The following is a 14,911-nucleotide window of genomic DNA, read 5'->3' as shown; positions in this document are numbered from 1 at the left end:
TACTGGAGTAAAACAAATTAATACAGCACTTTGTGGTATTGCTACTTTTACTCAAGTAAAAAAAACTGAAAATCAAAGTAGTTCTTCCACCACTGCTGATTAGAAAGCCCTGAACATCTGGTAGTTACACCCTGGCACTGATCTTCATGGGACCCACCAGTGTGGTGTGACAGCATTAGCACACCTGTCATTCTGTGTGACAGCTCTACTGAGAGGAGGTGTGGGAGTTGTCACTCCTCCAGGGCACTGGAGGAGAGACCCCCTTTTGGGACAGCCAAAGATTAAAGGGGGGGGGGGGGGCTCTAGAGGTGTGTGACATGTCACTCTCTACAGTATACTGAACCGCTGCCTGAATCCACAGAAGAACATCTGTAGAGTCACATCATCTGATGTGATCAGCAAGGTTTATTGTAGTTAACTAAACTCAAACTGGAGTTGGAAAAAAAACTTTTAGTTACTGAAAAATAAAAAGGTGAAAAAAAGATAACTAATTCAAATTGTATTGTGTGTTTACAATACTAATTGAAACTATTTAAAATCATAGACAAAATGTCCTTAGTTTTAGTTTTAGTGAAGTATTTAAGTGAAATCCTTCTGAACCTCGCTATCCTATCCCGAGACTGTCTCCAGTTGTACTGAGGGCGTTCATATAAAACAAAAACTACCATTTTAACTCAAGAAAACTAAACTGAAACTAAGCATTTTCACAACAAAAAAAAACCCTAGCAAACCCACGTTAAAAACTATTAAAAACTAAAAAAAACTGAAACAGAAAAACAGAAACTCAGAATGAAATAAAAACAAATGAAAATGTCTAAATTATAATAACCATGGTGAATATGGATTACTGGTCAAATATTTGCATTATTCAAATTATACCCACATTCTAAATAGCATTATACAAATGAATTGATGATATATGACCGTTTAAATCTGTAGTTTTAACTGCATTGACAAACAAACTCTTTCTACATCTGAGCCGGCATTGTAAAATTCCCACCCAATCACACCTTTGTGTAAAGTAAAGCTTTTAAAAATGTCAGATCTATCCCTAACACACATATTTTATCTAGCTAGGCACATGTCAGTCACATCTCATTATCATGGTATTATCACACGTTAGTCAGTCACATGTCATTCAGACTGTGTGTGTGTGTGTGTGTGTGTGTGTGTGTGTGTGTGTGTGTGTGTGTGTGTGTGTGTGTGTGTGTGCGTGTGCGTGTGTGCGTGTGTGTTAGTGTTACCATTAAAATTTAGGCATTAAGCAGACGCTCTTATTCAGAGCGACTTACAAGCAAGGTAAGCAAGGTAATCACAATATTGTACATAGCATACAGGGAGAGCAGAACTAGGATCACAGGTAAACCAAGAACATAGCATCAGTCTATAGACTCTAAACAATACACACATCAAAATAACAATCTGTACATTGAAACCAGGGTACCAGGTAAACAATGAACCTCAACCTAGCATCTGTTTAAAGATTTGTAAATTGCATTCTTAACATTGCGGTCAAGAAAAAACAACCTTAGTAACAACATCTTGAGAACGAGCGACCAAGATATGTCTGCATGGTCGCCATATCTTGGTCAATCGCTTGCATCAATCGAGGCAGAAGGTGACAGAAAGGGATGCAGGGAGAGTGAAGCGCTAGGGGGTGAGATGGAGGAGGCGAGTGCTAGGGGGTGAGATGGAGTCGGAGGAGGCTAGTGCTAGGGAGTGAGATGGAGTCGGAGGAGGCTAGTGCTAGGGGGTGAGATGGAGTCGGAGGAGGCTAGTGCTAGGGGGTAAGATGGAGTCTGAAGAGGTTAGCGCTAGGGGGATGAGATGGAGTTACAAGAGGTTAGCGCTAGGCTAGGGGATGAGATGGGAGTCTGAAGAGGCGAGTCTACACAATTGAGATCCTTCAGTTACCTTTAACCCTGAGTTGGGCGTTAGATTTGGCGTTAGCTGCCTGGAAGTTGACGGCTCCGGCCATGTCCAAACGACAGTTATACAGAATCAACATGTGTCTGCTTCCTTCCTCCATGATCTCCACATCCTGGACACGGGATCATACAGGGTCATACGGGGATCATACAGGCTCACATAGGGGACATCAGGGCATTTATCAAATGTTGTCCCCTGTTGTCTCCAATCTAGTTTCAAATCTAGGCGAAAACAGCAGATCTGCAAGCCCACAACACGGCGCAATGCGACGCGCACTGAGCCTAAAGATCGGCTATTTTTGCTATATTTGAAAAAGATTTGACAGTGAAAGTGGTTAACACTGTGGGTTTTGTAAATATTGAGGAGGGGGGAGGGGGGGGCTTTGTTTGGAGTTTCTGGGGTGAGATGTTGTTCTTACAGCAGAGGGGAGGAGAAGTTCTCCATTCAGTTTCCAGTTGGCGTGGATCTCTACCTCATCGATCTCTGTCTCAAACGTGGCTGTCTGTGTCTCTGTTACCTCTACGCTGTACAGCGCGCGCACAAACCTAATCTCACGCTCTGCAAAGGACACATTATGAGGAAGTGGTAGTTAGAACAAGATCTTTTTTTTTTATGGTAACCAGAATAGTGGGCACCTGAGAAGAAGTATAAGTATAGAACAAGAATGAGAAGAACTAAATGTAAGATAACATGAACATAGCTGTAGCATACATTCATAGAGCTAGAACATGTAGAGGTGTAACAGCTGCCACTCTTATTCAGAGGGGCTCACAGAATGCGTGAAAGCAGCACGTGGTAACACTTTATAATATAAGTCAACACTATGAGCCTTTTAACAGAACTAAATTAAAGTCATACCGTGTCATGAAAAGTTATTTTTGATGATACATTTTCACTGGTATATTTTTCAAACAACCATTCCACATAAGAAATTTGTTTTTTGAAAACAAAACCTGTAATGACACGGAGCTGCCAGAGATGTCGTCAAAAAAAGACTATTAAAAAGAATGTTACACTGTGTGACTTTAAAAATCTAACATGTCTGGATTATAAGGTCAAGTCAATACATTTTAAAGTTTACAAATGCTTATTATCATTTACACACGATGAATGATGATTAAACATTTGTTTGCAAGTGCTATATCAACTGTAAAGTAGACGATGAACATGACATATTTGACAAAGACTAAATAGTTTTACAACATGGTTATATACACATATAAGGTAATTAATTATGCACACACTGTCAATGTGCACATTGAAAAATGTGAAGAAATGCCATTTGTCCATACGTTTATATAATCATCTCTTAACTGTTTACAAAGTGCTATAACTGGCTATAAACACTTAAAATGAGTTATAATGATTACAAATGCTTTTAACATGTTTGCAAATCTACTTATAGATGTCCTTACAAGTGTTTATAACCAAGTTGCAATTCACACCGTGCTAATAGAGTTGGCTTATAAAGTGCTACCAAGTAACTGTATCTACAATCACAGTCAGCCAAGAAATGAATAACAAGCGGCGACAGAAAATCAACATCTGTGTCATCGGTGAGGACAGGAAAAGGAGTGACAGAGAGAGGGATGGATGGATGACGGGTGGATCAGAGGGCGGATCGGATCCTCTCATTCGTCTGGAGGCTTTACCTTCGATGTCCAGGGTGGCTGTGGTTTTGTCGGAGCCACAGTCGCAGCTGTACGAGCCGACGCTGCCCTTCGCCGCCTTCTTGATGGTCAGAATGCGTTTCTTCCCCTCGCACTGGATTAGAATATTCTTGGAGGGAAAGATCTCGTTACCGTCTTTGTACCACTTGACGTCGCCTGAGCCCTTGCTCAGCTCACACACCAGAAACACCTCATCCGTCTCCACGGCCGAGTAGTTCTGAAGCTTGGTGGTGAAGTAAAGATCACCCTCTGGAATTACAACACAACAATCACGGTGTGATGCCATTGCTTTGAGCATCCACACTGACGGTTGTGGCATGCAGATTAACCACATGAACCCTGGCGTCCCTATTCTGTGGCGAACATTCGGTAAAAGTAGCCAATCTCAGCTTGTAGTTATTATTATTCTCGGGTAAGATATCGTTGCTATCAGACGGAAACCTTGTATATATCCATATTTCAACTTCTTGTTTTTCCCCCCAAAAGTGACAGTTTTGGACATATAAGGATCCCACCTGGCAGCTACGCTATTTAGTGTAGAGCGAAAACAGGAGGGTGCCTAGTATAGAGCCCTGTGGGACTCCGGTCAACTAAGCGTACAGGATTTAAGTGGTTAATCAAAGAATTCCTTCAACGGGAAGTTAAAGATCATGTGACTAACCGATGACAGTGAGCATTGCCTCTGAGGCCTTCCCCACGGCTTCCACTTTGATCATGGAGGTGTCATCCATGGTCACCTCCTTGAAGGCCAGAGTGTGGACCTTTCCTTGGTCTGACATGTGGACAACCTTAGTGGGATGCAGGCGTGTGTCATTCTTGTACCAGACTACCGGCACCTTATGTGAAAGTTCGACGCTGAACTCAGCCGTCTCACGCTCCTTCACAGTGACGTCTTTAATCGGCCTGAGAAACTCCAGGCGGATTCCTGACCATGACAAATTAAAATATATAAATAATAATAATGTGGTACAAGTGATTGACACCGTTTTGAAGGTACCTTTCCACATTTGTTTCACCAAGAGCATTGAAGCAAGAAGGTCTTCTTTGCTCACCTTGAATGATCAGTTTGCCAGCTGTTCTGTTGTCTTCAGCCTCAAATATGTATTTTCCTTCATCTTCATATCTAGCTGATTGGATCAGCAGAGAGTGTTTTTTACCCTCCACTAGAAGCTCATGCTTCTCATCGCTTGCCAGTTCCTGAGTTCCCTTCAGCCAGCGGAAGCTTTTGGCTTCTCTGGAGACTTCACACTCAAATTGCGCTTCATCCTTTTCGTACACATACACGTCGTTGAGCGGCGTAACAAACTGAACGGGAGGTTCTGTTAATTCAGAGAGATACAGTTAGCATCACACTGCACGTCGAGGGCCACTGACGCACTGCAAGGAAGCCTGCACGGCTAATAGAAGAGCGCATTCGTACTTTACAAAACGCAAAACAGTGATTACCCTACGTTCATCACTGTTGTGTTTTAGTAAAGCAGAAAGCAAAATAAAAAAGACAGGCTTCCAACACTCAATAAGATGATAAATACTGTAAATAAAAAGAGCGCAGTTTTCTGCTTGTAAGACACTCATGAAGTGAAATCTCACCCTTCACTTTGAGGTTAGCGGAACAGTTGGCGTTGGCAGCAGTGAATGTCAACTCTCCAGTCAGAGGGACTTTACAGTTGTAAAAGATCAGAGTGTGCTTTGGTCCGTCCTCCACAATGTCAACATCCTGCAGATGGCAGCCAGCAAAATTGAGCAGGTTTCAAGGAAACATGAGGAATCACAGCGTGATTACAGCGGGACTGTGTTCAATCCACTTTCAATCAAATCAAATCAGACGCTGAATTAAGGGCAATGAATGTGTAGTGTACACAGTGCTGGAAAGTAACTAAGTATATTTCCATGTCAATTACTGTACCAAATGCACAGTATGGATTTTGAGGTACTTTCATTTAATTTGTCAATACTTAATACTTCTCCTCCACTACATCTCAGTGGCAAATATTGTACTTTTTACTCCACTAGTTACTAGTTACTTTGCATTTTAGATTATTATTACCACTTGAGCCCTACTTCAAAATGTCAGGTATTGAAATGGATACTTTTACTTCGGCACTGTAACTATATTGTCATGCCAATACCTTTGTATGCTTACCAAAGTAAATGTTTTGAATACAGGACTTTTACTTGTATTTCTATATTGTGGTATTGCTACTTAAAAATCTATTTCTTCCACCACTGGGAGTACAACACATTCCTTAAGTGTTTCTCAACTGGTTGAAGAAGACAACCTTCTCATGTTCAGCGTTTCAGTAATATTACCGTATTTTTGTTTGAATTGAAAGTGAACTGAAGCAAAACAACGGTTATTATCAGTGTATTTGTTGTAGAACATACAGCTGAGGGACTGAGGACTTCTCCATTCAGTTTCCACTGTCCGTGGATATCGTCCTCAGAGATCTCCACCTCAAAGCGAGCCGTCTCGCCGTCAAACACCTCAACGCCATACATTGGCCGAACCACCTTGATGTCACGAGCTGACGTTCAGGAGAGGGGACACATTCAAATTAACGACACACGTAAAACAAATACACAAAACGATAAAAAAATAAAAAAACGCCCACACATACATTGATACATAGACATACAGGACAAACACACAACTGGGTAAGAACCCGGATAAATCACACACAAAAACTGAATAGTATGTTAGCATAGAACCTCTTTAGGTGTTATATAGAACCTCTTTGGGTTTTATATGACAAAAGGACAAAAAGACAGACAACAGGATGGTCCCCGGACAGGGTAGAAGGACACTACAAGATCTCCAGCTACTTTGGCTGTAACCCCGGTTAAGACACTGGTCCAGGGTCAGACTCACACCACAGGCTCCCTCACAGCGTCACTGATTTTGGGTAAACCTCCATGGTGTAGTTGGAGAGCTCTTGTAGCATTTCTACCGTGTTGGGAAAAGTTGTGATGAAGACGTAAACAGAAAACCACTATCAAGAATGTAAGGGTTGACTGGGAGGCGATTAGGAGGTGGTGAGAAGATGAGGAGGTTGGTGAGGAGGAGGTTTTTACTGGGGAGCGGTAAATCTCTTAAAGCACTCGGCAGCAGCCTGGCGAGATTATCTCGATGAAACAGATGAATCTTGCATTACCTTCTATGTTTAGAGTCGCGGTTGTCTTGTCCGTTCCACAGTCACATACATATTGTCCCTTGTCTTCGTCCTCAACCTTCTTGATGGTGAGGATCCTGCGTTTGCCTTCGGCTTTGATGGACAGCATCTTAGAGGCTTTAACCTCGGCATCGTCGTGGTACCACACCACGTCCACCTCCCTGCTGAGCTCACAGTCTAGAACCACCTCGTCTTTCTCCACTGCAGTGTAATCCTGCAGCTTAACTGTGAAGTACGCATCGCCCTCTGGAATGGGGGAAGGATACCACATCATTCCCAATATGTAGTGCAATGTACTGTATCGTCTCAACAATATCAATAATTAGGATAATTAGGGAAGGATGGAGGCAGGATGGGTGATGAAATCAGTTCAATCTCAGGGAATCGTCAGGGAACTGTGAACTTCTCTGAAACTGTGAACTGTGAACTGTGAAAGTATTACTGTATCACATGTACATATACTGTACACAACATGAATGGACGGATGAGAAAAGACACAACAAACAAATGACAGCGAAACTAAATTACCACCACGACAAACACGGATACCAGGAGGACGAACACAAACAAACAAACGATGGGCTGTGTCCGGTGGAGGACCAATGGACACGTGAGGCGGTTGTGTGGCTGGAGGTGATGGAGAAATGGGCACACAAGTAGATATATTCATGGTTACCTATGACCGTCAGGTTGGCCATGGACGGAATTCCTTTGGCCTCTGCCTTAACCTGGCAGGTGTCATCGAGAGTCACCTCTCTCATTTCTAGGGTGTGTTTCTTTCCGTCAACGCGAGTGAGCACTGTTCTGCTGGGATGGACTTTAGCATCGTTTCTGTACCATGTGACCGGCACATTGTCATGCGACAGCTCTAGCTCGAAGCGAGCCGTTTTGCCTTCCTTCACAGTCTGGTCCTTGATGGGTGATATAAATTTGAGCCTCATACCTATAGAATATTAGTAGGGCATATTCATAGGAGTCAGCTTTTAGAAAAGGAGGCGACCAGCTCAATTGAACAATGGCTTAAGTCAGAATCAGTGGTGGAAAGTACATTTACTTATAATTGTGAGTTACTTTTATTTTACTTGAGTATTTATTTTTCTATTCTATAATTAATACTTATTTATCATATTTAGCTTTAAATAATTTGGCAAAGTTTTAAAAGTTTTATCACTTTTACATCATCTGTATACTTCTTCCACCACTGGTTAGAACTGGTAGCACGGTCTTCTAACACTTACCCTCCACTGTGAGTCTAGCTGTGCAGGTTTGGCCCAAAACCTCGATAGTATACTGGTCCTCATCATCAAACTCACAGCAGTTTATGATGAGCATGTGTTTCTGTCCATCATCGATGACGTCATACTTTTGATCTGGGGTGATGATGTCATCACCTCTGTACCACATGACCTTTGGCACTTTGTCCTTATTGATGTGGCATTCGAACTTAGCTTGTTTCTTTTCAGGGACACTCACGTCCTTCAGAGGGACAACGAATTCCAGCTCGAGTTCTGGGAGGCGTGAATGAGGGTTAGGATACTGTTCAACACGACAGCGGTAGAACGCAACACCAACACAGCAAAAAACAACACAGCAACAATACAACAACAAAACAAAAACACAACTGGTGGACTGCTTGGCAGAGTGACTCATTGCGTAAAGGAATCATTCAACCTAATGAACTGACCACAACAAGTGCACAACGCCATGTTGACACTGCAACACATTAGTCCATGTTACTCAGCTCCAGGTCAACATCAAACATATTACATACAATAGACAGACAGTATGAAACATATTACATACAATAGACAGACAGTATGAAACATAACATTAAAGTAGACAAACTGTATGAAACATATCACATACAATAGACAGACAGTGTGACACATACAGTATAAACATACAGTAGACAGACAGTATGAAACATATCACATACAATAGACAGACAGTTTGACACATATAAACATACAGTAGACAGACAGTATGAAACAAAAACATAATAGACATACAGTATGAAACATAAACACAGTAGACAGACAGTAGGAACCCAGGACACTAATGTCGAGGGTCTGGGAGAGAACCTTTTATTCTGTCTTCTGGTGCTGTGACGAGTCTCGAAGCGTCATTTTAAATAGAATACTGGAATGAAACACCCACGCAGATAAAGCACCTATTTCAAATAAAGCAATAAGGTCCGCACTCATACAAAAAAACTTTATTGAAAAACATCTGTCCACGGACCTTATGTCTTTATTTCAACTAACTCGGAGAAGGACGCGGTGGACGGTCGCTCGCAGCGCTGTAACAGGACTCTTTCACTCGGTTTACCTTTGACAGTGAGCATGGCGTTGGTCTGTGCGTTCAGAGCCTGGTACGTCACTTCTCCCGCCTGGTCCATCAGAACGGCCTTCAGGGTCAGTCTACGTTTCGTGCCCTCCATTTGGATCTCACATGTCTGTCGAGGATCACATGCAAAAGATTCAGTCACTATGACACGACAGGTAGCGCCGACCGAGCAATCTGATCGGTTGAATTACACTATCCAGCTGTGCTCAAATGAGCATGGCAGCACACCTGGCCATTCTCAAATGCAAGATTTGAAAACAGCCTAATCACAATTTAAATATTACTATTACTATATATCACAATCTAAATACTACCCCGCCACTATTCAGCCTTGATGTTAAACAGTAAAATCCTGGGCCCACGACTTCAACACTTTTAATCTGTATCCAAGTGGATCATAGCTTTAATCTGGATCAAATCTTCAAAACAGGTAGTTCAAAACAAAAACATTGGATTGGAACATCAGTTTGATCCCAAAAATCGGGATTACCCACACTGGAGGGGTGGATTTATAGTGGATTACCAGAGCACAATATTATTTCGATATAACTAAGATGGCAAAGGTTGCAAATTGAAATAGTACATAATTTGTAGCCTTTACGGTTGATTACATCTCCTTTGGGCCCTTTGTCGTTCCACATAAAGTCTGATAATAGTCTCACCGGAGATCGGGTCAGAACCTCTCCTTTGAGCTTCCATTCCCCTGGAATATCGTCCTCTGAGATCTCCGTCTCAAACGTAACATCATCCTTCTCTGTCACCTCCATGCTGGCCAGAGGCTTCAACACCTCTGCCTCACGCTCTGGAAAATACGTTTAGTTAGTAGCCAAACATTACATTACATTACATTACACAGACAGACAGGTGGACAGGCACACAGACAGACAGACTGACTGACTGACCAGTGGTGGAAAAAGTACTCGGATATTTTAGTAAAAGTATCAATACTGCAATGTAGAAGTACTCTGCTAAAAAAGTACAAGTAAAAGTCTGGAGTTAAAAATGTACTTAAAGTACCAAAAGTAAAAGTACTGAAATGTTTGAAAATAGCAGATCTACAAGCTCACAACGCGTCTGTGAGCTTGTAGATCAGCAATTTTCAAATAGCCTAGGCATAAAATAGGACTAAAGTGGTTAATGTATGTTTTATAATGCAATAATTTATATCTGCAAAGTAACTTGTAACTAAAGTTTCAAATAATTGTAGTGGAATAAAAAGTACAATATTTGCCTCTGAGATGTAGGGGAGTAGAAGTAAAAGTATTGGAAATTGGAAATACTCAAGTAAAGTACAAATACCTCAAAATTGTACTCAAGTACAGTACTTGAGTAAATGTACTTAGTTACTTTACACAACCATTGTGACTGGCAGGCAGGCAGGCAGGCAGACAGACAGACAGACAGATAGACAGACAGACAGACAGACAGACAGACAGACAGAAAGACAGAAATACAGATAAACTAGAAAAAGTGCTCCTCGGAGCACAGGTCTCCGCCAGGTCAGGTACATTATTGTGGCCTCCTGGTGGCGCTATAATAGGCCAATGTGAAAAGGGTGCCATTTGTTCATTTCACTGCAATCGAACACTGGATTCATGATTTGAGGCATTTTGTTCCAAAAATATGTTTTGCAAAATTAGACCTGCTGGTGGCGCTATAACAGGCCAATGTGAAAAGGGTGGCATTTCTTCCTCGGCCTAATAGAAATGTGCGTGTGAAATTTCACGGAAATCGCAAGCTGCGTTCATGATTTGAGGCATTTTGTTCAAAACGGACCAATCCTGCAAACTTTGGAAGCCGATCTTAGGCAATCAGGATAGAATATGGGAAATCGGATAAATCCGTGTTGATCACATGACTATAGAGATACTGTGTACCGATTTGTGTGATGTTTGGACAAAATCTGTAGGAGTAGTATCAATAAATGGGTTTTGCACATATCGGCCTCCTGGTGGCGCTATAACAGGCCAATCTGAAAAATTGGGTCAGAGGTTCTGAATTGGCATCCAGGGAGTGTGCGTGCAAAGTTTCGCAGCAGCCGGGCCAACGGTGCCAGAGATTAGCTGCTAACGGACGGACAGGACGGACGGACGGACGGACACACGGACGGACACACGGACGGACGGACGGACGGACGGACGGACGGACAGGGGGTACAACATACTCTCTCGCCATGCCTTTCGGCCTGGCGAAGACAAAAAGAAAATAGATGTATGGATAAACCTCCTAGAGTCAGTTTGGCGGGGTAGGGGCGTCCCTCAATCTCCACGGTGTAGTCAGCCACGTCTTCTGGTTGACAGTTCTTGATGGTCAGACTCAGCTCTTTGCCGTCCTTCTTTATCTCCACCTTATCGGAGGGAGTGATCTCAGTCTCTCCCTTCAGCCACTTGATGCCCTCGGTTTCTTTGACCAGTTCACACTTGAACACGGCCGTGGACTTGGGCTTCACGTGCTGGTCCTTCAGGGGCTTGGACAGCCAGTCGTGGATGATTTCTGCAGGAGGTTATGCATGTTACTCAGTCAGCTGTGCATGTCAGGCCTTAATACCTACCGACCTTTTAAACAGTGGCTCTCAAAGTTGGGTCCGAGGGGTTAAAGTAGTTAATATGGCATTCAACATGAGTTAAACCACTTTAACTTTATTTTGTAATTCGGCTATTTCAAAATTAGCCGATTTACAAGCTAACAACTTTAAAATGTAAAGGGCAAAAACATCTACAGAAAAACCCATTTTTAAATAAAGATGATATTAATAGCACATTCTTACACCTATGTTATCAATACACATGGTTAGTTTTTTTTATGCTTTTAACAAAAACATTTTTTTTTAAGAAACCAGACCAAAACATCATATAAATCTTATGTAATTCATATATATAAATCCAATAAATATTCACCATTTAAAAATAAAATAGTGTGTTGATGAATAATAATTTGAAATGTTTTGGTAGGACATGATTTGTCCCAATTCTCATATATATATAAATTATATATATATATATATATATATAGGTTTCCTCTCCTTTCCAAGTGCGCCCCCTGGCGGCCACCACCGGTCTACCATGCTGCTTACTCCTTACCAATCACTTTGACTTGGGTCTTAGTCATGACGGTCTCCTGTCCGTCCACCTCACACGTGACGTGGCCCGCGTCCTTCTCCGTGGAGTTGGAGATGGTCACGGTGTGCTGCATGCCGATCACGTTGATCTGGCATTTGCCTTCCCTCTTGACCATGAAGTGGCCATCCCTCTTCCAGATCACGTCTCTCTCTTTGTTCAGCTCACAGGTCAGGTAGAGGGTCTGACCCTTGATGGCCGAGGTCTCCTCCGGCAGCTCCTTGACCCATACCACGGGCAACTCTGTTTTGCGGAAATGTTCAATTACGTGGTGAACAAACTAATATTATTTCTGTCGGGCAGAAACCTTGCTGTATATCCATATTTCAATTTTATTTTTGGAAAATTACCGCCCTACTACACAAGAGTGTTTGCGCAAAACTAGTGAAAATAGGAGATCTATTGTCTATTTTCACCATATCTGAAACATTTTGAAAGTGAAAGTGTTTAAGTGGTCTGTGTGTGGGTTTTATGAATATTGAACCAATGACAAATATTAACAAGAGCTTGTGATTAAACAATAACTACATTTCCTGAAAAGTACGTTTTGGACATACAAGGTTTCCACCCGACAGTGATATATTAATAGTACAAAAAGTAGATCTGAAGTAGAGAAAGAAAGCTTACCACTTAAACCTACATACAGTACAGTAGGTTGCTGGGCTCTACACTAGTAGCTTTTCTGTTTCCACTCTACATTCAATATCTTTGCTGAAAATAGCCGATGTACAAGCTTACAATGCGTCAACACGTTGTAAGCTTGTATATCTGCTATGTTCTGCGAAAGTTTCCCCCAGAATACAGATGCTGGGGTTTAAGTGGTTACCCTATATACAGTACATCACAGAGGGTTTATGGTGTACGTGGTCTCCTCCTTTTTTCCCCTACACCACATCTCTACAAGCTCAAAACACATCGCAAGTTCGCAACGTAACAAGAACTTGCAGATCTGCTAGTTTTGCAGAATGTTCACTTATTAAGAAATGCCCAGAATAGCAGGTCGCTATAGGGTTAACAAACGTTAGAGACTTACATATTATAAAAAACAACCTAAACACCACTGATGCATACTTTTTCCCCAAGACAAATAAGAGTTTAAATACCTTGAACGATCAACTTTGCTGTGCATGAAATTTCCTTGCCGGCATTCTTGGCGATACACGTGTATTCGCCTTGGTCAGCCAGCTGGACGTCAACGACGGCCAGCTTGCGGTCTTTACCATCTGAGCTCATCTTGTGTTTGGGGTCCTCACGGAGGTTGCTGCCGTCCTTCTGCCATGTGGTTATGGTCGTGGACGGAGAAACCTCACACTCGAACATGGCGACAGAGCCGAGAGACTCAGACTCGGACAACACAACGTCTACGATCTTCTTGATGAACTTCAGAGGGACGGCCTTCAGTTTGAAGCCTCCGAAAGGATCCTCTGGTGGCGTCGGGCCTTTTCCACCGGGCTTCACCCCCCTGCCTCTACCTTCACCAGGGGATGGCGTCGGTTTGCCTGAGACACAAGTGCAAGGTTAGGGGATGTCACGATCCATTACTTTTTTTTTGGCGATTAATTGCCATGTTTAATTAATTGTCGTACCAAAACGATTTATTTGTGTTTTTTGGCATTGAACATAGAAATCTAAATTACATTTCTATTTACCTTTTAGGCTTCAAAAATAAAACGCACAGAGCAGATATGACAAATAACTAATACATCACCAATAATCAGTATACAGGCCATGCAATTCATCATTTTATACTTTCAAATATGTTTTAAAAATAGCGAAACGTTTGCAGAGCATGCAGAATGGCTATTTTTGCAAGGGTTTTTTGATGTTTAACCACTTAAAGGGTCATGAAACCATAGGCTGATTTTGGTTATTTTTTTCTGGAATGAGGATAAAAAACTACAGAAGAGTAGAAACATGGCAGCATAAGTCTGACCTTACATTGTGATGTAAGCAACACAGCTGCAGCTGATCAAATGAATAATGGCTGTGTTAGATTTAGGCGTGCTAATGTGGGTGCATTGACAATACTGTACACAGAGAATTTGAAGTAAGTCTTACCTTTCAATCCTCCTCTACCTCTCGCAGCTCCAGGTGCTTCCGCTGGTGATCCCTCTGTTCAGAAACACATTCAATGAGTAACAGGTATAATACTGCATAGATAGACTAATGTTGATGTCTTACAACCAGGGGAACATGTCACGTCCACTCCAAAGGAGGATTATAATGCCACATAATGAGTGTGATGGTAATAATGATGATAATGATGATGAGTATGAATGGAGGACAGAGGTACATGACAATACAGAAAACACAGAACACAACAAATCCACAGGAATACGACAAATGACAAATACAGATGATGTTGAAATGACAAAAAGACTTGGATGGATATGACATGACGAAGATGATATGACACATGATGATGATGATGATGATGATGATGACAATGATGATGATGATGATTATGATGATGAGTTTGACAAAGACAAACTGATGAAATATGAAATTATATTTGACGTTGACAAACAAACACATAAAGATCGCACGTGAACAAATGCTGGCGGTCAACATTTATTTAGATGGGAGGCATTATGGATGGAGATGAGTTGAGGTTATTGAGGGGATTAAGGCAGGGGGAGCTCTCAGCCGTCACCCCAGTGAGTTGAGGCAGCCATCTTGT

General features: G+C 41.9%; 1 protein-coding gene across 7 annotated transcripts in view; it reads right to left on the bottom strand.

Annotated features, from left to right (window-relative positions):
• The window catches only part of LOC311065027 (titin-like), a 223,490-nt gene that overhangs the window by 107,130 nt on the left and 101,449 nt on the right, over positions 1-14,911 (bottom strand). For 6 of the 7 annotated variants that reach the window (XM_084085185.1, XM_084085189.1, XM_084085190.1 and 3 more), the window contains 16 exons: positions 14,290-14,343; positions 13,335-13,730; positions 12,196-12,474; positions 11,339-11,608; positions 9,778-9,917; positions 9,098-9,224; positions 8,008-8,277; positions 7,446-7,712; positions 6,752-7,015; positions 5,985-6,124; positions 5,190-5,316; positions 4,652-4,918; positions 4,261-4,524; positions 3,582-3,848; positions 2,348-2,487; positions 1,915-2,041 (listed from right to left, as the gene is read on the bottom strand). In XM_084085185.1, coding sequence (XP_083941311.1) covers positions 1,915-2,041; positions 2,348-2,487; positions 3,582-3,848; positions 4,261-4,524; positions 4,652-4,918; positions 5,190-5,316; positions 5,985-6,124; positions 6,752-7,015; positions 7,446-7,712; positions 8,008-8,277; positions 9,098-9,224; positions 9,778-9,917; positions 11,339-11,608; positions 12,196-12,474; positions 13,335-13,730; positions 14,290-14,343 — 3,399 coding nt within the window. The remainder of the gene's footprint in view (positions 1-1,914; positions 2,042-2,347; positions 2,488-3,581; positions 3,849-4,260; positions 4,525-4,651; positions 4,919-5,189; positions 5,317-5,984; positions 6,125-6,751; positions 7,016-7,445; positions 7,713-8,007; positions 8,278-9,097; positions 9,225-9,777; positions 9,918-11,338; positions 11,609-12,195; positions 12,475-13,334; positions 13,731-14,289; positions 14,344-14,911) is intronic. The other variant, XM_084085191.1, reaches the window with a different exon arrangement.

This window comes from Gymnoscopelus microlampas (assembly GCF_963454915.1).
Source record: "Gymnoscopelus microlampas genome assembly, chromosome: 17".
In the NCBI taxonomy this organism is placed as follows: domain Eukaryota; kingdom Metazoa; phylum Chordata; class Actinopteri; order Myctophiformes; family Myctophidae; genus Gymnoscopelus; species Gymnoscopelus microlampas.
This window is presented reverse-complemented; position numbering and strand designations above follow the sequence as displayed.